The sequence below is a fragment of the Helobdella robusta genome, assembly GCF_000326865.2.
Source record: "Helobdella robusta unplaced genomic scaffold HELROscaffold_21, whole genome shotgun sequence".
Lineage (NCBI taxonomy): Eukaryota > Metazoa > Annelida > Clitellata > Rhynchobdellida > Glossiphoniidae > Helobdella > Helobdella robusta.
The window spans coordinates 1391793-1415190 of NW_008704124.1; the positions used below are offsets into that span (position 1 = coordinate 1391793).

General features: G+C 31.8%; 4 protein-coding genes across 4 annotated transcripts in view; 1 reads left to right on the plus strand and 3 right to left on the minus strand.

Moving 5' to 3' along the window:
* Positions 1 to 3896, minus strand: part of HELRODRAFT_171628 (hypothetical protein) — a gene marked incomplete at both ends in the record, with an annotated part of 8470 nt that extends 4574 nt beyond the window's left edge. The window contains 11 exons of the mRNA XM_009018335.1: positions 82 to 363; positions 605 to 725; positions 916 to 1014; positions 1069 to 1162; positions 1541 to 1627; positions 1804 to 1930; positions 2129 to 2239; positions 2494 to 2599; positions 2773 to 2899; positions 2997 to 3047; positions 3192 to 3896. Coding sequence (XP_009016583.1) covers positions 82 to 363; positions 605 to 725; positions 916 to 1014; positions 1069 to 1162; positions 1541 to 1627; positions 1804 to 1930; positions 2129 to 2239; positions 2494 to 2599; positions 2773 to 2899; positions 2997 to 3047; positions 3192 to 3896 — 1910 coding nt within the window. The remainder of the gene's footprint in view (positions 1 to 81; positions 364 to 604; positions 726 to 915; positions 1015 to 1068; positions 1163 to 1540; positions 1628 to 1803; positions 1931 to 2128; positions 2240 to 2493; positions 2600 to 2772; positions 2900 to 2996; positions 3048 to 3191) is intronic.
* Positions 3897 to 4367: 471 nt separating this feature from the next.
* On the plus strand, positions 4368 to 4863 carry HELRODRAFT_77987 (hypothetical protein; the record flags this gene model as incomplete). Its single annotated transcript, XM_009018336.1, has 2 exons — positions 4368 to 4511; positions 4636 to 4863. The coding sequence occupies 2 exons, from the start codon at positions 4368 to 4370 to the stop codon at positions 4861 to 4863; spliced, it is 372 nt and encodes a 123-aa protein (XP_009016584.1).
* A 2760-nt stretch (positions 4864 to 7623) lies between these two features.
* HELRODRAFT_111248 (hypothetical protein) lies at positions 7624 to 18840 on the minus strand (the record flags this gene model as incomplete). The annotated part of the gene is made up of 24 exons (XM_009018337.1): positions 7624 to 7716; positions 8003 to 8095; positions 8437 to 8521; positions 9076 to 9152; positions 9249 to 9341; positions 9953 to 10018; positions 10268 to 10396; positions 11380 to 11451; positions 11948 to 12011; positions 12105 to 12191; positions 12535 to 12578; positions 12822 to 12965; positions 13112 to 13189; positions 13300 to 13368; positions 13744 to 13806; positions 13944 to 13974; positions 14770 to 14852; positions 15847 to 16004; positions 17327 to 17395; positions 17532 to 17614; positions 17815 to 17900; positions 18003 to 18044; positions 18229 to 18329; positions 18750 to 18840. 24 exons carry the CDS (start codon positions 18838 to 18840, stop codon positions 7624 to 7626), a joined length of 2001 nt encoding a protein of 666 aa, XP_009016585.1.
* Positions 18841 to 20316: 1476 nt separating this feature from the next.
* Positions 20317 to 22269, minus strand: HELRODRAFT_171631 (hypothetical protein; the record flags this gene model as incomplete). Its single annotated transcript, XM_009018338.1, has 5 exons — positions 20317 to 20429; positions 20608 to 20784; positions 21138 to 21264; positions 21434 to 21437; positions 22154 to 22269. 5 exons carry the CDS (start codon positions 22267 to 22269, stop codon positions 20317 to 20319), a joined length of 537 nt encoding a protein of 178 aa, XP_009016586.1.
* Positions 22270 to 23398: the final 1129 nt, after the last annotated feature.

The window sequence follows — 23398 nt, forward strand, 5'->3', positions numbered from 1 at the left end:
CTTACCATCACACCAACTCCTCCCGTACCATCATCCCCCTTCCACCACAACTTATATCTTTCACCTTTAGCCCCCACAAACCTTGTACCCTCACCCTTCCATCTGATCTCCTGTAATGCAGCCACGTCAACCATTCTCCTCTGCAGCTCCTCCACCACTTCCAAACTTCTTCCTGTCAACGTGCCTACATTCCAGGTACCAAACCTCCAACCCCTTGGTCTACAAGTAGTCCTTCCATCTATAGTGCCTTGCACCGCCACACTATAGAGTGGGGTGCCAGTAGCCAGACCATCCACAGGGCCTTGCACCACAACCTCATGGACTGGGTCTCCGGAGATTCTTCGCGCCCTCTTCTGCCGGATACTGAGGGCCATTGTTATTTCCGTCATCATAAGTATTATTTTTGGCTAGTTTTTACGCAGGACGCCCTTCCTTACGCAACCACAGTTATAAGCGGTGGGCCTAGCCTTTGATGATCCAACATCACTCACAAGGCAGTGAGGAATGACATTATAATTTATAGGAATGACATTATAAACCGTGGTCTCTTCAACTAGCAGATGCTAAATCAATATAACAAAATTAAAGTGCAAAAAATACTAACAGGTCATCATCGTAGTAGTACCAGAGGTTGTTGTTAGCATTTTGAATGGAAGCTGTATAATGACCATCACCTAGCAATCCAAAGTGCTGGACAACGGCATATAAACTGTATGACACATTAGCTGGCGGAAAAAATTATCCAACTAAAAAACAAAATAAAAATTCAACATCTAAATAAATGCATAAATCCAAAATAAATTGCAAGACATGGTGCAAATATTATTATCTAACTTTATGAAAACCTTGCAATCAGTATCTAAAAATGAAATACATAATATAATGTAGTTGAATTACATGTACATCAATACTGACCACTGAATGTCGTAAACTCCTTCAAGTCCAGACGTTCAACTGGGTACTCCACAAATTTTGTGATCTTCTGGGTGCAGTTGTTGGAAAATCTCTTCAGATCTTTTAAAATTAAACAATAATAAAATCATTTAACTTGATGAGTTTAAAAAAAACTTAACCAATACATACGAATTATAAGAATTTTAGGAAACTTCTGGATGAAAAGACTTTTTTTAGCATCTTTTTTCATTTGGCAGTGATCACATTTCTGGAAAACATTCATTGTAAAAAAAATCCTTGTAAAATCAAAAATATATCATAAAAAATGAAACATGGCATTCTGATAAAGTAAAGAAAAGATACCCAGCGAAAACAAATCACTAGCCTAATAAAAACGTGTCACATATTTATGGCAAACTTTTAAAATATACAATTTTAAAGTCAGAGAAAACAGCTTCAGTTGTTTTTTTTTATTGCTGGCCACAAATTCATTTAATAGAATCTCTTTTTTAGCATTTTACACAAACGCAAACACACACACACACACACACACACACACACATATATATATATATATATATATATATATATATATATATATATATATATATAAAGGAACGATATAAAAGTGAATGTTGATACAAACAGCTCTTTCATCTCCAACAAGAACTTCATCCCGGAAGTAATGCTTCAGACATTCAGTTAGCAAAACTCTGTCTTTGCTGCCCACAGACTTTATGAAAAAAATTGTTTCTATTTAAACCTTTCAAATAACTTCTTTAGTATTAGAATAGCTAATGTATCCAATATAGATATTTTTCTGAAAGAATTCTTTTTTATTCTAAAAAGTTATCTGAAAATGAAATGATACAATGAATATACTATGCTCTAAAGTTAAAAAATTGTTACTGGTATTGAAAGAGACAATCCAAGAATAGGGTCGAAGGTGTTGGATGTATTTTTGCAAGAGTCACAAGTCAACACACTTCTCAGCTGCCCCATAAACATATCTGCCAATTTCAATAGTAAAACTCGTCTAAAAAATTCTCAAGTCATTAATTCGTTTCAATAATCCTATCATTACCAATGATGAAACTGTTCTCCAGGTCAAGGTATTTCTTCCAAGCTTTGTCAGCAACTTTATCTCTAATGCAAAAAATAAATTCTCTCATTCAAGTGGTAGCTGATAGCCATGACTAAAATATATATAAAATTTTAGGAAAAATGTTCAAACTTTGCAATGAAAAGTCTGACAGAATAAGCCTTTTTGATGTTGTTGTCCTTACAAACATCTTCACTGAGACCCTGCAACAAAAACATCAAGAACTCTTGTGCATCTTCCTGACTGCATGGTGGAGTCAACAAAATTAAATGAAATGACAATAAGTTTATTAAAATTGAAAAGAACTTTAATTCACATTTTTAAATATGTTTAAAACTTAACAATCTTCATCAAAAAATATGTCTCAATGTTGAATCAATATTTGACTTTCAAAAGTGATTATAAAACCATTTAGTTAGGCTATTGCAACTTTATGATAAGAAAGTACATACATTGAGAAAAAAAGCAATGAAATTATAAAAAATATTAAAGCATACTCCAGTCCATCAAAACACTTGATAGAAGACAACATCTTTTTTCTGAAGTCAGTTGGAGCAATGCTCATCTTTCCCAACCACATCTCCTTCAGAACATCAGCCAGAGCTATAAAGAGGGAAACATATTTTCTCTCATCAAATCAAGCATTTTTACAATCATCTATAAAAATCAAGCTGCTTTAAATTCAGCTTCAGACATAAACCAGGAAATGCTTTCATCATACAACTATCTGGGAATAAATAGTACATCTAAAATTATAAGGTTAACTCAATGAAAACCTTTGATGAGAATTCCTTTAGACTTGCTTTTATTTTTCTTCATGTCATCTTTGTACTTTTGATTAAGGCAGTAGTCGAGTAAGACTCTTGTGTGACTTAAGCACTGTAATATGCTGTTCATGTAACACTGTGGTTTGCATGTTTATTCTTTATTTAAATATTAATCTATGGAATTTAGAATTATAAAAGTTAAAAAAATTGTGGCAGTGAATATAATTACTGACAGTGTTTCCTAGATTGAATAGACCAGTGCAACCCAAAACCTTTTCAATCTTCTTGAAACGAAATTAATAATAATTTTTAAAATAATATATCTGCATATGAGGTATAGTAAGATAGAGATATAATTATTGGTTACATATTTTTCTTTAGTGACAAGCAAGATGCACGTTAAAAAACATTGAACAAAACATACTAACGTTTTTATTGTTTGTGATTGAATTGTTATAATTTCTTCTATCTGAGGTCTGAAAATTTTGTTGTTGAATAATTTCAGGCCGTGGGAATTGAAGGTCATGTGCACTGCTGTCTGAAACATCTTGATAAGACCCATTTGAACAGTAACTATTTTGACCATAGTAAGGCAAACTATATGATGAATACATATTTGTTGCCCACGATGGATCAATCTGTTGAAAACTAATATTGGAAACTTGAAGTGGCTGCTTTCTTTGTAACTTGTATCTTTCCAAACTGCTCGCATTATTATATTCATTGTTAAATCTGCCTTTAACTGGAAACGTGTCATTTCGGTGAGAACTGGAAGGGTGAGTAACCGACTGATCCCTGAATGTCGTTAGTGCGTTACAACTGTTGTTATTGGTACTATTACTATGGTTGTAATAATTTTTATATGATTGTGGTGCGGAATTATAATTATTAAAAGTCGAATAAGACGAATTCCTAGTGCTGTTATTATTAATATTATTAGAGTAGAGTTGCGTGGAAAAGTTTGCAGAGGAAACTGGAGGTGCATGATTTTCGTAATAGTTTCGATGAACGTACGAGGTGGAAAGCCCAGACGATGTCTGAGGAGGTCGGTGCTGATGATGTTGATGATAAGAGTGGTCGTAAACTGCATACACTTGCTGAGTTGTTGAGTGCTGTGGTCTGTTTGGAAGCATTTTTTATTCTTAATTTTATAATAAAATTTAATATATGTATTCGCTTTTTATTTTATAAAAACATGGAATGTTTATTTATTATTAACGTTACACTATTTAACCTCAATTTAACTTAAAAAAGTAATTCAATTCTTTTAAAAACAACAATCATCGTTCGTCGAAAAGTTGGGTGTGAGCAATTCATTTCCTTATTTACATTACAGTTGTACTAAATGATCTAATTAATATGCACATCAAATAATTTTTCTACAATACCACTTATAGATAATTTTTGGCATATCAAAAAATCACATCTTCAATTAATTGTTGACGTGGGGCGTAGAAGAATAAATAATTTTCTTCAGTATTTCTGACGTTCATAAATGTCTCTGACGTTTCAACGATGCCACCTCCTACATATTTTATCTTTTTCGAGTATATAAGTGATGTCGATGAACAATTCTATTACGAATTTGCTTCAATAAGTTCACCATGATTTCTAATAACTTCTTTTTCATTACGTCCATTTTTTTTGTCCTTCTAACATTGGAACCTAACAACGCTTGCTTCATCAGAAACTGTCCCATTGGCGGGAAAAAAAGATCTTATGAAGATGATGGGACGAACTTCCGACAGGTCAGTAATCTATGTGGCCATAACATACGTTTTAACACGCAATTGTAACGTATTCCGATGTCGCATATTCTAAAAATAAAGTTTTGATAATTATATGAGTTTTATTATATCGTGTTAAATTTAGTGCCCGCCATGCGGTACTTCAGGGCCAGAAAACAACCTTCAAGGGATATGCGTATCAGAAAACCTCTGCTGCATAGACAATATTGGCTGCTTCAGAAACAGGAGCTTAACTGCTGATTGCAAGGTTGAAAATATGATACCCTCTCCATGTGTCTTAATTGGAAAGAAATGTGGAAAATACGATGGCGTTTGTGCAGCTAAAGGAGTGTGCTGCAATAATAACGGTTAGAACTAAAGTATATAAATTGGTGAAGCCGCTTTTGATTTTGTGTCAAAGTTTTAGGTATATTTGTAAGTCGTTGATAGACTAAAATATATGCTTATAATCCTTCATTTTAAATTTGCAATTTTCTTTATTTGTCATTCGGACTTGAAACTCAAACGTGTTGAAAACATCACAGCTACGGTTACCTGTTCGCTAATTAGTTGGGAATTCGATCCTAAAATGCTGATTATAATTTTATGCTGAAAATGTAGCTTTGTTTTAAAAAATGTTGTTTCATGAAACATGTCTGACCTAACAAACATCAACCGAATGGGTCGTCCTGAACTCATTTTTATATTTGTTAAACCTAGTTTAGCCTATGGTTTTGCGATATTTTTAATATTATTATTAATATTATTAGTATAACATTGAGCATTATACATTAATACAATTAATAAATATTATTTTTCATTTACAGAATTGTGCTTATTTGATGAAGATTGTTGATGTGTAGAAAATATAAAGCCTGTCCAACAAATTCAAAATATTTGACTTACCATAATTTAATAATGTTGTAGCTGATTTACAAAAATTTTTAGAAATATAAAATTAAAAGCATATTTTTTGACTTTGATAGATGTTAAAAGCCTTTTCTAAGAATAAAATCTTAATCGTTGAAAATTATTAATAGCCTTAACTGATTCAGTCTTTAGTTTGAATTACGCGGCAGTGTACAGAATTTAAATACAACTTACGAAGTATGGCGGTTTATATTTGAAAATGTTTTTAACTTTTAAAAACCAAAAATAGAGCTAATAGTAGTGAGAAAATTTAGATTAATTCAGTTTTTATTCAAATAAAACGTAAACACGCTGGAGCGTTTCTTATCTATGAAACTCAAAAGTTATAAACGTAATCAGCATAGTGTAGATGCACCAGTTTTCTACAATGAAATTAATCATTTAAGAAACTAAGAGCGGAGCACAAAACTGTTGCTTTTTGTTTGGGACAGTCGTTTCCGTCTATCTCAGTGTATCCCAAAGTGGGGCGGTTTTATTGTTAAAAAGCAACATATATAATGATTAAGATATATGTATAACATGTGCCGTATAAGCATACATATGTACATATAATATTATTATGGTGGAAAGATAGGATGAATTTAATATGTAATCCATCCAAAATTCAGAAATTCTAAAACGTTTTTAGAAAAAAAAAAAACTTTGAATATACATTTGAAAAATTATTTTCGTTAAAAAAACTTCTACCAGATCATCGATGATGCACGTGTTTATACGGCACATGTTATACATATATCTTAATCATTATATATGTTGCTTTTTAACAATAAAATCGCCCCACTTTGGAATACACTGAGATAGACGGAAACGACAGTCCCAAACAAAAAGCAACAGTTTTGAGCTCCGCTCTCAGTTTCTTAAATGATTAATTTCATTGTAAAAAACTGGTGCATCTACACTATGCTGATTACTTTTATAACTTTTGAGTTTCATAGATAAGAAACGCTCCAGCGTGTTTACGTTTTATTTGAATAAAAACTGAATTAATCTAAATTTTTTCACTACTATTAGCTCTATTTTTGGTTTTTACTACTACCTACTTTAATATTTCTTCAAATAAAATGGCTTAGCTACTCTCTTGTTACTTATGGCATTAATGTCTTTTGCAGTGAAGTTGGAGTTTCGTGATGCTAGCTACATTAGAAACTGTCTTTGAAATGGAAAAATTTGTGATAGCTCCTGCAAACAACCGCAGACCGGTAATTATATATCATATACATAACACTTGCATGATGAAATAATAATGAATTTGTTTGATTATTTACTAAAAATTTAAATTATTTCCAAATCTTTTATTGGAATTCTTTAATTTACAATCAATGACAAATAGCCAAGATAACAAATATAACAATAAATAATTATATAGCGTAATTCAACCACTCCAGCCGTTATAACACTTTAGAATATTAGGTTATGTCATAGAACAATGAAACAAAACAAAAAAATATTTGTCAACAACAGTGTTTACAAAATTCGATGAAGAAATTATAATTTAATATGTATAATTTTTTTTCTTTCAATGTTAACGGCATTTAGGCTAACAAGCGATATTATCAGAATATCCGGCGACTATTACAAACATTTCCGAAAATTTGGAAGAATTGTTCAATGCTAACTGAATGGAACTCAAGTACAACAGTACCGTTTTACAAGGGTAAAGGTGTTCTCTCGAATTTTCCGTCATATTGTGGTATTCATCTGTTAGAATGACTTCTGAAAATCGTCGGAGAAGTCGATATCATGCATCAAAATCGATTATTATCAATTTGGTTTTATGACCGGAAAATCTACCATCGATGCAATTCACATCACCCGGCAATACCATCGATGCAATTCTGTTGTACCTGTACCCGGCAACTACAGAGATGTACCTCACGTTTTTGTAGACCTAGGGAAAGCTTTTGACCGAGTCCCTCGAGTTGCAATCAGAAGAAGTCCACGTCGACCAAACATTTTTAATATCTTGTCGGATGAAAAGTATCTGATTCCGGCCCATAAAAAAATTTTGACTCCGAGTTACTGTCCGTCATAAATCTCCGACTTAACTAACGATTTGATCTAATTACAAAAATGTGGTTATTTAATAGTTTGTTCAATAACGGAAGAAACATTCACCCACTTCACGGTAATATTTACATTGCACTTACTAACTGAATGTATGTAGTACGACCGTTTTTTTTTCTAAATGGCTCGTAAAATACAATTAAAAATCGGTGGTTTGAAGTTGGTAGAGTTTTGGGCCTTTTTTCAGAAGGAAACCTTGGTCGTTGAGAGATGTGATGAAGGTCTCAAAATCCTAACTCGAATTCCACCAGTCTGAATTAGATTGTTTTTCTTTCATTTAATCGAGCTGTACACATACTAAACCACACACACACACACACACACACACACACACACACACACATATATATATATATATACATATATATATACATATATATATACATATATATATATATACATATATATATATATATATATATATAAATATATATAAACGTTTTTATGAGAAAAGATAGTGTAACACATTAAAATTTGCCAAACAGCAATATAAGATTAGAAGATTACTGTAAGGTGACCTTCATAAGGTCCTTCATCTCACGCACGTCGAAGAGGCACTCGTTCCCACGTACTTTGGACACATTTTGAAGTAATGTTATGAACTTCTTGGCCTGTTCAAACAGTACAAACAATTATAATGTAAAATAGCTTCAGTTAAACTAGTGCAGCTTTATAATTGTTTAACTGTAGTTTTACCTGTAAACTTGCTAAAAGTTTTTTTAGCGATGAAATCCTTATTTTTGTATTAATAAATAAATTTGAAATCAAGAATGAAATAATGATTAATCATAAATATGATGAAAAATTTAAAATACCGCATTGTAACACCTTCCATCAAAAACAATTACTGTTTCTTCTCAATTTACCCAGGTATCAATGCAGTTATATTCATTTTTTAACACAGTTAAACAGAGAAATAAAAAAAGTAGCAAATATTTTACAAAGAACAAACTTGAGATTTAGAACTAGTGCCAGAGCCATGTTGTGAACGTTGAAAATCCAACATGCCAAATTCATCAGAGTACGTATCGATCATACTGTATCATGCGTAAGAAAATAAGCTTCAATCATATCATTAATCAATCAATCAATCAATCAATCAATCAATCAATTAATCAATCAATAAACCAACCAACCAACCAACCAACCAACCAATCAATCAGTCAATCAATCATATCAATCCATCAACCCGGATAACTCAATTACAATCAATTGATCTATATATTTAATATTTATTCTTCAACAATGGAGGCTGAAAAATATTCAAATGCATAACGTTCTATGGATGGTTGTAAACGCATATATGTATGTGGATTTTGAAATTTCTATGAGCAGCGAACGTTTCATACTGATGCCTCAGGACGCACTATTACACATATGTTAATGAGTGCTCTGCGCAAGTGCGTTAATACTTACAATCAACAATCGCACACTAAGACGCACATGATAGCTCTTTGTTATGTAACAGCTTTATAGATCATCTCAACCCAGGAATGCCTGATAGAAAAGCACTGAGTTTGAGTCAACTTGTTCGTCCCAATTATTGAAAATATTTTGTGAAAATCATGTAAGTTAGAAATTGTTTCTGAACCTGTACTTCATAATTTCGACGACGTCAATGGCGTCTTGCTCCGTCGCCTCCAGCCTCAATTCGACTCGAGCCCTTGCCTGTTGTTTTTCAATTTAACACATGAACGACGGCGTTTATCCAGATGCGTTGTTATTAACGAATCAGAAATCTAAGGAAAAAAATATGTAGGAAACCTCCGTGAGTCTGATGAGCGATTCGATTTGTCGCGTCGTGATGGGAGTGGAATCGGCGCTGTGGTGTCTCCTCCTCAGGTCCATGTAAAACTCCTTTGCATTATCATTCCAACAATTATTTATAACAATAATAACAACAATAATGCAATATCTTTTATAAAATTTTGTTTAAACGTTGATGCATTTTAATACCTTTTCTCGCCTTGCAGATTTTACGGCAACAAGACGATAAAATTTTATTATCATCACTATTAGCTATATTAATTTTAGAATTAAAATTAGGATATTTTTCAAATTAAAACTACAAAACTACAACGCAGCCAATTAAAGATAAAATCACAATATCCCTGCCAAACGAACCTATTTTAAAAACTAAATAAAACCAGTAAAAACGTAAATTATGTTTAAAAACAGTGAGTTTGCACAAGTTGGCCAACTCTCTTGCAGGTACATACATAATAAATAATAATAACAATAATAATAATAATAATAATAATAATAATAATAATAATAATAATAATAATAGAACATAAACTGAACAGTTTTCATTATTTCGTTAAAATTTAAATTAAACTAATTTCTTTTTAAATAAGCGAATAATCCATTTAGTTTCTCGAAAATTCAGCCTAAAGGCGTCATGTAAATTATCATAATAATACTTCTGTCGTTACTCTTGAGACATCAGTGAATTTTTATAAAATAACCTGAAGAATCTTAACGGCTCCCTGTGATAGAGTTGGTTGAACGTAGATCTTGGAGTATCCTATGTACTGAATTAAATAATAAATGAATAAATTATTTAAATTATTTAATTAATTACAATTAAATGGACACTAAAGATAACTATTAGAGTTAAATTGTTTAAGAGGAAATAAGAATAAGTGATGATAACTGAATTGATAACGAGACAATGCTGATAATACATTTTTGTAAGTTTTTATTGTAAGTTGAAGTTACAGAAAATTAATAAGAGTATCATAAATGATCAGATCAGAGAAAAAGAATAAAAAGATAGTAACTTTTCGAAGAAGGAGTGGAGGAATGGGATCAATGGATTCCTCCAATCCTAACTTCAGTCGCTCCTCCAATGATTGTGTCCGATCCATTTCGTCGCCAGAACGTCCATGTTTGCTGATCATACCAGACAGCTGTTAACGACATTTCATCACTATGAATCACTATCACCATTTCATCATCGTCATCATCATAATCACCTCCACCGTCGTCATCACCATGTTTTCACACAAGAAAGAAAGAGCAATGAAGTCGTGATCCGTGATCCTGTAGACTCGCGAAACACTATAACGCTTGCACTATTGGATGTGATGTCAGTACAATTTCAATATAGGCTATTGAAAACAATGCTTGACAGATGGAACTCTAGTTGTCAAAATTCAGCATCAGGTTCCATCCTTTTAGATGCTTTTCAGCCTGTTTTAAACTTGGGTGCCCGGCTGCTTTCTGGTTTATCGAGTTTTGATAAAATTTTACGTTACTTTAGAGATGTACTGCATTAGCTCCGTATGCCAAAAAGTGCAGTACACAAATAAGTTCTCCGTGTAGAAAATTGCTTACTTGGAAGTGTTCCAATCTATCAATGAGAACAAAGTTATCCAGTTGCCAAAGTTAGAAATAGAAATTGAATGAGATTTTACATCCATAGTAATCTGGTGCTTACTTAAAACGTCGGATAAAAAAAACTGAATGCCTGAAGTGGATATATAAAAAAAATTCAGTTCACGGAGTTACGACGTCTCAAAGAAACATCTAAAGAGCCGTCAACAATCGACGGCGATGTTCTGAAATCAATTCAATTCTCGCCAGACCAAGTCCAGTACAACAGTTAACAACGATACAAATTAGGTCAATATGTATGTAGCAACGCATTCAAATGAAAAAAAATGTATGATGGTTACTTTGGAAAGTTTCGATGACGGAGTGCTGGTGCAAGAACTGATAATAAAAATTAAAAAAATTACTTCCCCACTTTTATAGGTATTTCTTTAAATTTAAATTCATACATTTGTTAAAATATTAAGTATATTTCACGAACAGCAAAACTAAAATAAACTGATGAGGAATGGCGTTGAATGAAAAATTATTGCAGTATTTTTCCAAAAAAACGACCAACGACCAACCTACTACCGCTGCCAGCACCTCCATGCAATGACATCACGTGATCAGACAACCTGCTGTCCATTATCTAGGAATGCACGAATATACTGTTCAGTAAATGATTGAGTGACCGGTTGGCTGATTATTTGATCGATTGATTTGATAGACCGGTGTCTTCCAACGCAGCCTTCAGGAGGAAATTTACATCCCAAGGAAGGCAATTCGAAATGTACTGACGCATGATTTGAAAGTAACGATTGACCAAGATTTAAACAACTAATAAATAAACGTTAAGTCGTTCAATAGAAAAAAAAATTGGAATGCATATTTTATAATAAAAGGATCAAATTCCAAACTAAATCTTTCTTTGCATTTTTTATTTTATTTGTAATAGAAACCAGAACATTAGGTTACACCAGAGTACAATGCTATCTATTTCTTCAAGCAAGATAGCATACATTTCGTTAAACAACTTGTAGTGGGTATGGAAATATATCAACTTGATTCGGAAGGCAGGGCGCAAAAAGCGGTGGAAGACAATAAGTTGAATGGTTAATTTTGAAATATTCGAAAATTTACATAACCTCATCAGGCCTGTCAAGGAGAATGAAAACTAAATCAAATCTCGACAGCAATGCACTGTTCATTCTAAAAATATTCAATTAACAGAGTTTAAAAAAAATTAAGTTAAAATCTAATATTAGTTTTATCTTCTGGTTTAACGAAAAAAAATTCAATAACCTCAAATTTTCAGAAACAGTTTTAGCTTTATTGTAATGTCCGCCAACTGGATTGGCAGCGGCGATTATGGAGGTGCGCGTTGGCAAACTGGTCCAGCGAAAATAAAAAAGATGTAGCTAGTGAATAACCACTACAAATATGACGGAAGTTAATTAAGCGTGCGTACCAACTTAAAATCGCAATTTGCAGCTTATTTATTATACATGCAGTGCAGTGTTTCTCAATTCGACTTCTCCTGTTAAGCCATAATGAACATGCACACGAATTTTCTGGCCACGTTTTTCCTTTCTCTGCTCCATATGTACAACCAGTTATTGCATCGATCCAATGCAATCGATTCATGTATTTTACGATTAATAAACTAAACACTCTAGAAGTACATATACTGCGTGAGACATATACATATACATGAATGAACGAACGAACAAACCTGCAAACAATGCCAGCCTTGGCAATGCTTATTGTCTGCTGCTCCTACATGTTGAAATTTAAAATCAAGATCAGACATCTTATAATACTAATAAAATTATATGTGTAAATACACTTTTATGATTTGATGGAGGGCTATGTCATGTTGGATCGGTGTCAGCATAAAACAAGTGTTTAAAAGCATGATGCACCATTCTAAAATGTCAATATAATGATAATAACAATAATAACAATAAAAATAATAATAATAATAATAATAGAGTGCATCTCTGAAACAACACAGCTGACCATGGCCTCAAGAAGGGCGTAATGGTTGTTGCTGTTCATCTTATCAAACTCATCAATGCAGCAGCAGCCCTGATCAGCCAGCACCAGCGCACCCGCCTCCAGAACGTTATCCCCCCCTCCCCCACTCTCCTTTGTCAGTGTCACCTGTCACGTGATCAACGGGCAGGCGTTTTTTATTATAGAGAGTTTTTTTTATTAGATAATTTTTACTAATCATTTTATCAGTTTTTGGAAATGAAATTAAAATCATTATCGAGAGAATATAGTGAATCAAAGTAACAGTAGCTAACAGTGAGGCCTGATGTTGTAGTTGTGTTGGCACAGACGTAAACACTTCGAGGTGACAGGTTGGAAACTGCTTGTAACATCTGCAAAGTATCAAATGCCATTCGGCAAAAGTAAGTTTCATATCAAAAGCTTTTTACTGGAAGCAATTAAAATGGAAAATTTGAATGTGTCAATTTGAAAAAACAGTAACCTGGCTTTTACCCAGGCCTGGGTCGCCAACCATTAAGATGTGGATATCAGACCTGACAGGTGTGGCTTCCTGAAACGATCAACAAACCCCTCAATTAAACTTTATAACAACAATTCAATCAACAAACCACTCAATTAAACATTATAACAACAATTCAATCAACAAACCCCTCAATTAAACTTTATAACAACAATTCAATCAACAAACCCCTCAATTAAACATTATAACAACAATTCAATCAACAAACCCCTCAATTAAACATTATAACAACAATTCAATCAACAAACCTCTCAATTAAACATTATAACAACAATTCAATCAACAAACCTCTCAATTAAACATTATAACAACAATTCAATCAAATCCCATTCCAACAGATCATGTTATTGAGATGTTGTTCTTATTATTAATGTAAAATACGACGACGTGAGATATTGAAGCAACCTTCTCCTCAAAAGTATTCGGCGTTCCACCAAACAGAGCCAATATCAATCCTGCCTTTACCATCTTTTCAAAACATCAATTAATTAATTTTTTTATTAATCCATTCATTTATTTATTAATTAATTAATTAATTAATCATCATTGTTGAAAACTGTTGAGCGCCAGATAAAAACAAATCCAAATGATGAAGCAGAGCCAACCTCGTGTCCATATATGGTGGGACATAGAGATCTGTTAAGAGAAGGAAAAATAAAAGGCAACAAATAACCTTCTATCGAACATTAACAAGTGAACAAATAAACGAGAAATAAATGAATTCAATCACTATTTTCAATACACAGGTGAGCTAAGCTCATAAACAGATAAGAAAACACGAAAATATGTGAATTCCATGAACACGTTCAAGTGAGTACGTTAGCAAATCGACTCATCCTTCGACCACCCAATCCAGCATCTCAATATTATTTGAATGGAATTCAACATATATAAGTTTGTTACACACTCACACCACACACACACACACACACACACACACACACACACACACACACACACACACACACACACACACACACACACACACACTATGTCATACATTTAATGAAGAGCTACGCTATAATAAAAACGCATGCAAACTACGTAGTTAGTTATTTAGTTGGAAGAGGTTGACAGGCAAAAATATTCTGCGTCATTCCAGTTTCATTTTACGTAAGTGAATAAACGGTAAAGAAGAATGACTAGCAAGGTGGTGACTTCAATAAATTGCGGCGTTGCGCTAGGCCATTTCGCAAGAGAAAGCCATTTAAGCACAACTCAAAAAAAGTGAGTGCCGAACGTTGCAATAATATATTTGTACTCAAATACTCAACTGGCAGTTTCGTTTTATACTTTAATGTCCTAAACTTAAAATATTTAGATGCTAATATAATATCAAAATTTAATCACCTACACAATCAACATCATCATCATTACCACCATGACTATCAGCACCACCATCATCATCACCATTATCCCATTAACGCTAACCCGACAATAAGTTTGAACAAATTCTCGTCAGAGTGAATCTCCTTGATAGCGTAGAGTTCCTTAAGTGTGAACTCCATTGTAATCTTGTTCGTTGCAGACTGGTCGACCTGAATGAGTTGAACGTGTGGCACTTTCACTGGCTACATATCTAACATTTGTTATATGAAATATCAAAATAAACATTTTTTAGTCAACTTTGCTCATCAGCAAGTGTCCGAGTTGGTAGGAGTCGGAGATTTTTGCCGGAGTTAGAATATCTTGAAGTCTGGAATATTTTTCATCCAACTCAGGAAAGTTTTTTTAAATTTAAAAATTTTTCTATTTCCAAATGTCTTTTAAAATTGTGTTTTGAAGAAAAAAAATATGTGCGGTGCGATATGCAATTACCTTTAATACTGAAAATAATGTGAATAAAATTACATAACTTCCTTTTGGTATGTTTTGAAACATAATTATGAAAGTAATTTATTAAAAAAAATTACATTGACTGATTTTAAGTATTTTTTAAAGTATTTTTTATTTAGTAGTTATATTCAAGTAAAGATTATGATGCAAAAGTTGACTAATTTTTAATTTTTTTTTGGCCTCGGCAGCCGGAGTTGGGAGTCGGGAATTTTTACCCGGAATATGTTTGTTGAGGTGTTAGTCGGATATTTTTAATCAAACGGGCAGGTTATGCCCCGTTAGAAAGGAAATGTAATCAAAAGTGGTGCTAACACAATCTATTAAAAATATCCATTTCTACAAAACATACAGAAGTAGCTCACCATATGCTAGACATTATTTTCAAGAATTTTTTACGATTAGAAACATAAGTAAGAGATATTATCCATATTACCACCACAGCATCTTGTGCAAAATTTAGAGTACAAAATTTTAATGAGACTCCAATCTAACCCGAGAAACTAAGAAATAACCAAGTAAGCACAAAGCTTCTGATCTGATATTGCTCAAACCATTGAGTCCAATATCGTCAATGTCATTTCATCTAAAAACCAAAAACTATTTAAAATTTATATCATTGTGCTAAAAGGAACAAAGCTGAATGCAAATAAACAAATGCAAGCAGAGACTTACATTTGCGTCGCTATGTGACAAATCATCAGTCAGGCAGTTGTTGGCATTGTTGAATGACGATGATGATGAAAAAGATGATGATGAATTAGTGCCAGTGATGCTGTTGACTTCAAGATACATGAGGAACAAACAGTTATCACGCTGCTTGTAAGATGCCTCTGTTTCAATTTCAATAACATACACACAATCGTTTTGAAATCAATAATAATAATTAGTGTTTATAGCGTTAAAAAATATTCAAGAAAATCAAAAGAGAAAATTTCTTCCAATTAAATGAATTTCATTTTTTTTTCAGTGGCCAGATTCGTTTTATAGAAGAAATAAATAAATGAAACTATACTTAAATTTTATTTTTTGTATGTTTTTACATTGTATTGATATTATCCAGTTAAAATTTTAAAATTTATAACAATCACAAGAGTTAATTGATTTATCATGAAAAATAACATAACATAAAATAACATCCAGGAAATTTTGTTATTATGCACCTTATAAATGGAATAATCTGCCACAATATTTAAGATCAATTAATAATCTAACAGAATTTAAAAAGAAGTTGAGAACATTTTTAAATTGTTTAAGTTAAATATATTAATATTTTATTCTTATTTTTATTCATTTTTTAAGTTTAAATGTATCGATGTTTTATTTCTAAGTTTATTCATGAAAATTTAAGAACATTGAAGAATTTAAAAGACAATTATTTTACTCATTTATGTTATTGTGTTTTTTTTATTTTTTTTGATTACTTACTATGTTATTTCTTGTTTTATGGGAGTCAACCCTAGATAAGCATTTATATCAATGTTAATTTGCTTGGGAGCTTAATAAAAGAATTGTCATTTGTGTGCATTGAGTCAGGTTACAGTAGTAACGTGACTGTAACAGCTTTAAATTATTCATCCAATAATTGAATCTATACAGTTTTTAAAAATATTCAAATCTTTTGCATCAATTGCTTCCTGAGATAAGTTATTCAAATTGTTGACTATACAATTTGTAAAAAAAAAAACTTTTTTCGGCAGTTTTCTTTTTTTACTTTTTCTATTCGTAATCTTTTATTATGTCCTCTTGTTCTTGGGTCAAACACAAATATCGGTTCATTATGCCAGTTTATTACATCTGTGCCACTTACAAATTTGTACACCTAAATTAGATCATCTCTGAATTTTCTTTTCTCTAACGTTGTCAATTTTCTAACTTAATTTTTGATTTTAAATATGGAATCAGTATAAATCAAATATATAATATCATCAAAAGTACTCAAATCAGCAAAATTTTTTTCATATGTAGACAACAACACACGTTTAGACGATATTTTCGGGGGTTGCCGTTTGGCTACCTACGATGAAACCGAAATACCCTTTGATGCCATTCACATCTGTCACTCTATCATCAAAAATACTCAAGTCAGCAAATTGTTTTTCATATGTAGACCAGTGTAATAAAAAGATTTGACAATCAGATAATAATAATTAACCTTCATTTGATTCAGTGGCCTTGATGATTCCACATAGAGTGACTATGTCGCCAGGCACACACGTGTCAACTAAGCTCAAAATTTTCAAAAAAATATTCAGTTCTACACTAACATGTAGCAATGGCAGAGTTATTTGGTAATATTGAAAAATAATTTAATACAAATAAAGGTATGATGGATGAATGAAGATAATTTATGAGGAGACCTAAGTCTTGAGCAAGTTCACAGTCGATTGTTCTCGGTATCCTACCCGGCTCTCTGTTCTCATCATCCATTTGTTCCTGCAACCTTCAACATTTAGTTACGTTTTATTACTATTTAGATGATAACATGGTTCAAATTCTGACAGCTTTCATGAGTTTTAACTTTTTCTTATCAGAATACATGAGCGTATTGAGTTATGAAAACGGTAGAAACAAATAACAAATTGGTGTAAACTGATAACAACAGTTGAAAATTGATGAAAATAATTTAGATAAGTTAGTTACCTGATGGTTTGATAGTCCACGGTACAAGTCAGTGGGTGGCATCTCAGTGGCACAAATGTTCTGCTTCTGCATTCAGACATGGGACACTGCAGTTAATTAATGTACAATTATTCACAACAAGCTGCTTCTAATTGAGTTCACAAATAATGATTTTAAATTGACGACAGATAATAATAATAATCAGGAACCTTGTTAGGAACAGCATATTTGCCATTTTTCCATTTGGCAGCCTAAAAATAACGAAAGGTTGAAAACTTTATCAAACATTAAATGCCAAAAAAACATTCACATCAGCACATTCGCAAGAGCTTCGGACTTTTATGTTTCATACGCAATACACACATTAAAAATCATGCAAATGAGATGCCAACCGGCATTAATACACAGTAATGAGATCAGAAATGAAATACTCACAAAAATATGCGAGCAAAAGTTACATTGGTAAGCCATCTGAACGCACTGAGGTTTCGTGCAAGCCACCCTCACGACTGTACCCTTCAGTGATACAAACTTCCCTGTCAACCAATCAACTGACCTTCACAATTATTCACTACTATTAAATATATAACATATCAATAATTAGGTCAGCGAGTTAGCTCAGTGCCAAGTCCCGCGCTGTTTTTACGCCGATGGCCTGCCTCGAACACTGTCAGCTCCAAACTCAAAGACTATCATACGCCATGCAGGTATGATACGGTGCTTAAGCGTGTGTGCATAATGGGGATAGTACAAGTTTAATTATAAGTACAGAACAAACTGAAAGCAGTTCCACATTTGACAAAGTTTCATAACAAAGAAAAAAAACTTATAAAATTAACTTACATTTTAGTTAAAATTTTTATTGAACATGTAGAAACAAGTTAAAGCCAAGATATGTCAATTGTGATAATAGAATATGCTAAATAAAAAAAACGAGTTTGAATGATTTCAGACACCATAATAGTTGGCTTTGACGTTCCTCAGTGGAGTGGTCATCTCGAAGTTGATGATTCTGCAGTACAATCGGAAAATGGTGTTCGGAAGCATGCCTTCACAAAACAAACTGTTCGGCCCCAGCTCCTCGTGGATGAGCTGTTTTGTTTTATTTTCAGGTCAAATAAAATAAAATAATTGCTGAGTGTCCTGTTTTTAATCTATTTGTAATAGTATGAAGTTTGAGATAGGCCGTCATTTTTGTCTTTTTTATACCTGTTATGGGCATGTTTTATTTTAGAAAATTTAATATTTTATTCCATTCATTTTGCCATCTTGGACAATAACGTTGTTTACTCATTCCTGAATCTTCAACTAATCCACCTACATGTGAGATTTGCAATAAAAAAAAACTAACGATTCATTACATATATATATATATAATAATTAGAATGCAATGAACACGTCGAGATCAGGAGAAAACTCAGCTAACACTGGATATAAAATAGTTAGTCGTTCATCAATGAAAATGTAGGAGATGCGCTCCTTTTTGATGGAAATAAAGATGATCGACATGATTTGAATTTTTAGAGGTCAAAACTAAAACAAGTGAAATAAGAAAAAAAATTATTATTTTGATAACTAAAGGTTGTATGGAAAGATAGCCTCCTTGCACTGAAATGCTGATAAGCTGAAAACAACAAAGAAACAAAAATATCAAAAAACTATAAAATATAACAAAAAAGTTAAAAGTTACTCTCTATTTTGCGCTTGCTTCAGAGGTTTCAACGACAAACACACATAGCGTATATGAATACGTGTGAAAACCATGCATCATACACATTGCATATGATAAGCTCTTTCTATTCGCAACAAGATCAGGTGCCACCACCCAAATAAACCATTTACACAATTGTTTACTTTTACTGTTAATACAATTGTTTAATTCAACAATTGAATGAAATGTCTTACAGTCAATCTACTGCCAAGCTGTCTAAGAAAAACTTTATGTTTTACATAACTTTTTAAAGTTTTAAATAAATAAATAAACAAATAAATACAAACATATTAGGTGTTATTGTGATCTAAAAACTTTACCAATTTTTATAGAGTTTTTGTTGGATAATTTATAGTAACCTAACATCTTAATGAAACTGCATCCAAACAAAATAAATTAATTTTGATCATTATTAACAACTAGAGCTGGTTGTAAACAGTGTAGCTCCACATTTTGAGATTAATATCGGGATGGGATTAAAAACAAACCTGATAAGCTGCCACACAAAAGCAGTTGAGAAATAATTCTGGATTGTTAACCAGGTCGGTCTGCAGGGCTTCCAAGTCCTTCTCCATGTCTGAGTGTATGCATTTATTAATTATTACATAGACACAAACGTTCTAGATTTAAAAAAATTGTTTTTATAAATAATGTAACCTTTATCCAAACACAGATGTCTAAAATCAATTGCCATACAACCTGTATCTTCTATGGACGGCTAAAGTAAAAATGTTGATAAGAGTTAATAATAATAGTTTTATCTATTGAAATAAAATTAAAAAATCTTTATTTTGATGAATTGCAGCACTTATTTACATAACAGTATAAAAAAAACATTTAACCAAATTCCAGAGATGTTTATTCTTTCTGACATATTTCAAGAAAGTCTCAATTTTATTTGTCACCTCTGACGTTGCTGAATATACTAGAAAACATTTTTATTAAAATAATAAGTTTTGAGATTTCAAAATAAAAATTTTTGATTTTTGTTTTTCATGGATATATATTTTCCTACAACATGATTACCAGAAAAGATTATCTTAATCATTCATTATTTCAAATTTGAATGATTGTTTTTGTGGAATGAAGAGAGAGAAGCAAACCTTCATCAGTCATGAATATTTTCCAGCCAGCATATGGTGAAGGAACATCAAATAACGTCGTCTGTACCATTCCATTATTACCATTATAAGATTTTTTTGTACTGCCACTGAATTCAGGAGGGGGCAAATATGATGTATTACTTTGTGATGAAGTATCACTCTGCTGGCAATGACTGGCTACGTTTAAAATTTAATTTTGGTTTAGTTAAGAGCATTATTTATTGAACATAATACTAACACCATGTTTGTGTTAATATAAATAACAGGATTGTGTTATAAATTTATTTACTAAATAAATTTTATTTACATTTTACATATTTTACATTTTTTTTAAAAGCATGAACAATTAAAATAGAGCAAATTTTTTAATGCTTAACTCCTAACTTTAATTTTATTTTTTCTATCTAAAAAATCAAAAATGCAAACCAGAATTTGTTTTCCATCTATTGTAACTATTACTATAATTAGCATTATTAATATTATAATTATAATTGTTGCTGCTATTATTATTATAATTGTTGTTGTGGTACCCCCCGTTGTAAGATCCCCTCCTACGATTTGCACCCCCTCTGAAACCTCCTTTCCATCTATTATTATTTCTATTATTATTATTGCCAGACCAATTTCCTCTGCTACTGTTATTTTTCCAACTTGCACCTTCAAAATTATTGCCCGACATTATGATGAAAGATTAAAGTTTGAAATAATTTGTTTTGTTTTTTTTCTTTTTTGTTTCTTCTTTTGTTGAATGCCGGCCAGCAACAAACTGCTATTTGAAACAAAAATGTAGAAAAGGAAAGAGCGTATCTCGACAAGTTGAACTAACCGGTCTTTAAAAATAATCTTTAAAAGTTAATTTAATTTAAATATTGGCAGACAAAAGGTATTTATAAAAAGTAAAAAAAAAATACATATTCTCAGAATACGAATAAAAATAAGATCAACGATTTACTTCGCATTTGAAAATAATGTTTTTAAACTGGCCAGCAAATTGCCTTAGTTTGATTAATAAAGAATTCAAAAAATTTCAATCAACTTTTACAAGAGAGTTCAAAAACGGTATTTAGTTCTAATTTCACAATGCTGCTTAAAACATTTTCAGGATTCTTTGCTTTTTGGATGAATGCATGGATATATATGCATATATATCTCCTTATGCATATATATGGATATATATCCATGGATGAATGTCTTTGCACATGATCTGAAGGCAAGAACCTGTCTAAGAAGATGTAGAATGAAAATACAAAAAGAACATAAGCCCCAAAATTTTTTTAAACCTGTCATTAAAGCCGTTAAAATATTTTATTACATATCCCACTGCGTTACAGTGCGATTGTTACAACGATAGTAGCGATAATTCTGACCATGCGTGTGGCCCTTACCGTGTGTGTAGACCATTACTGCGGTCATTACAATGATTTAAAATTTTCAACGATTTGTGTGATAATTTTTTATTTTGTCAATTTTTTAAAGGCTATCGATTTATTTTTAACTTTTTTCTTTTATACTGTTATGTAAAAATAGCTCCATTTAGACAACACACCTCGAAAGCCTCGGAGATTGCCAACGACCTGGCCACGCCGCCACTGGTCTCAAAACTTTTCGCACATTAAAAACATTTTGCTCCCATGGTCTCAATGGCTTCAAACTGTTCGACATTATTTACTATCTCACACATCAAGTACGCAGCTCCGTTCTTGTCAGGCTTCGCTACAAACAACTTTAACAGCTACAATCCGCATATTGTTTTGAAAATTGTAGTCTGCTGAGTAGATAATGGGTCTTGAAAAGATTTTTGAATTTTGAATATTAGAATAACAAAAATGGTCATTTTCTACATGAAATTCTGAGCTGGGTTTACGCTTTTTTGTAGTCTTTTAATTGTAAATTTTACTTGGAAGCAAGAGGCAACACTGACTTGACATCAAAAATTTTGTTATTAGTCAACAGTCATAAAGGTATCAGTGTCTGATTATGCAATGACATGCATGCTTTAAGGTCAACGATATATTCAAGTGATAAAGTTCAATCTCCACAATACATTCCGTATTGACATATAAGGCCTATATAGAATATATATTCTATATATATGGTAGTTGACTATCTTTGACAACCCACTAAAAGTTGCTGCAATGTTTCCAAAAACGAAAATGTTTAAAAGATTCGCCAAAGCTTTGGTTTAAAACAAATGTGGGGAATATGCAAATTTTCAAAAAAGTTAAAAATAATTCAACAATGTTGAACGATGTATTTAATAGCGCAAAAATAAATTAAATATTAAAGTAAATTACAAAGTTTTATGTGGCAACTACCTTAGCAACATCTTATAAATAAGCAAGCATTATTCACCTTGCAACGTTGTCTTGCTATAAGATAAGCTGTACATATACAAAGCCACGATACGTGTTTACGTTAAGGTAGGCTTATTTATACTTTTCACGAAAAATCTATATTTCTATTTAATTATCATAACATAAATACTATATAGCTAAATTAAATTATAATCTTTATTTTATTCGCAATTGATAATTAATTGGAAATTTAGTTGACCGTATGAGGTCACTAATAAAACTTTCATTAAGAATGAATATGAAAAATATATAAAATATTTTGATGAATAAAATAATAAAAATAAAATAAACAAACTGATTTGCAAAAGAAAATTCATTAATCGCATTTGCTTCCAGTTTCGGACAACATTAAATAAAATAAAATTTTAATTTAAAAGTACTACCTAAAAAAAACTAAATGTTTTTTTTACATGTTTGAAGAAAAATCGTGTTATCTC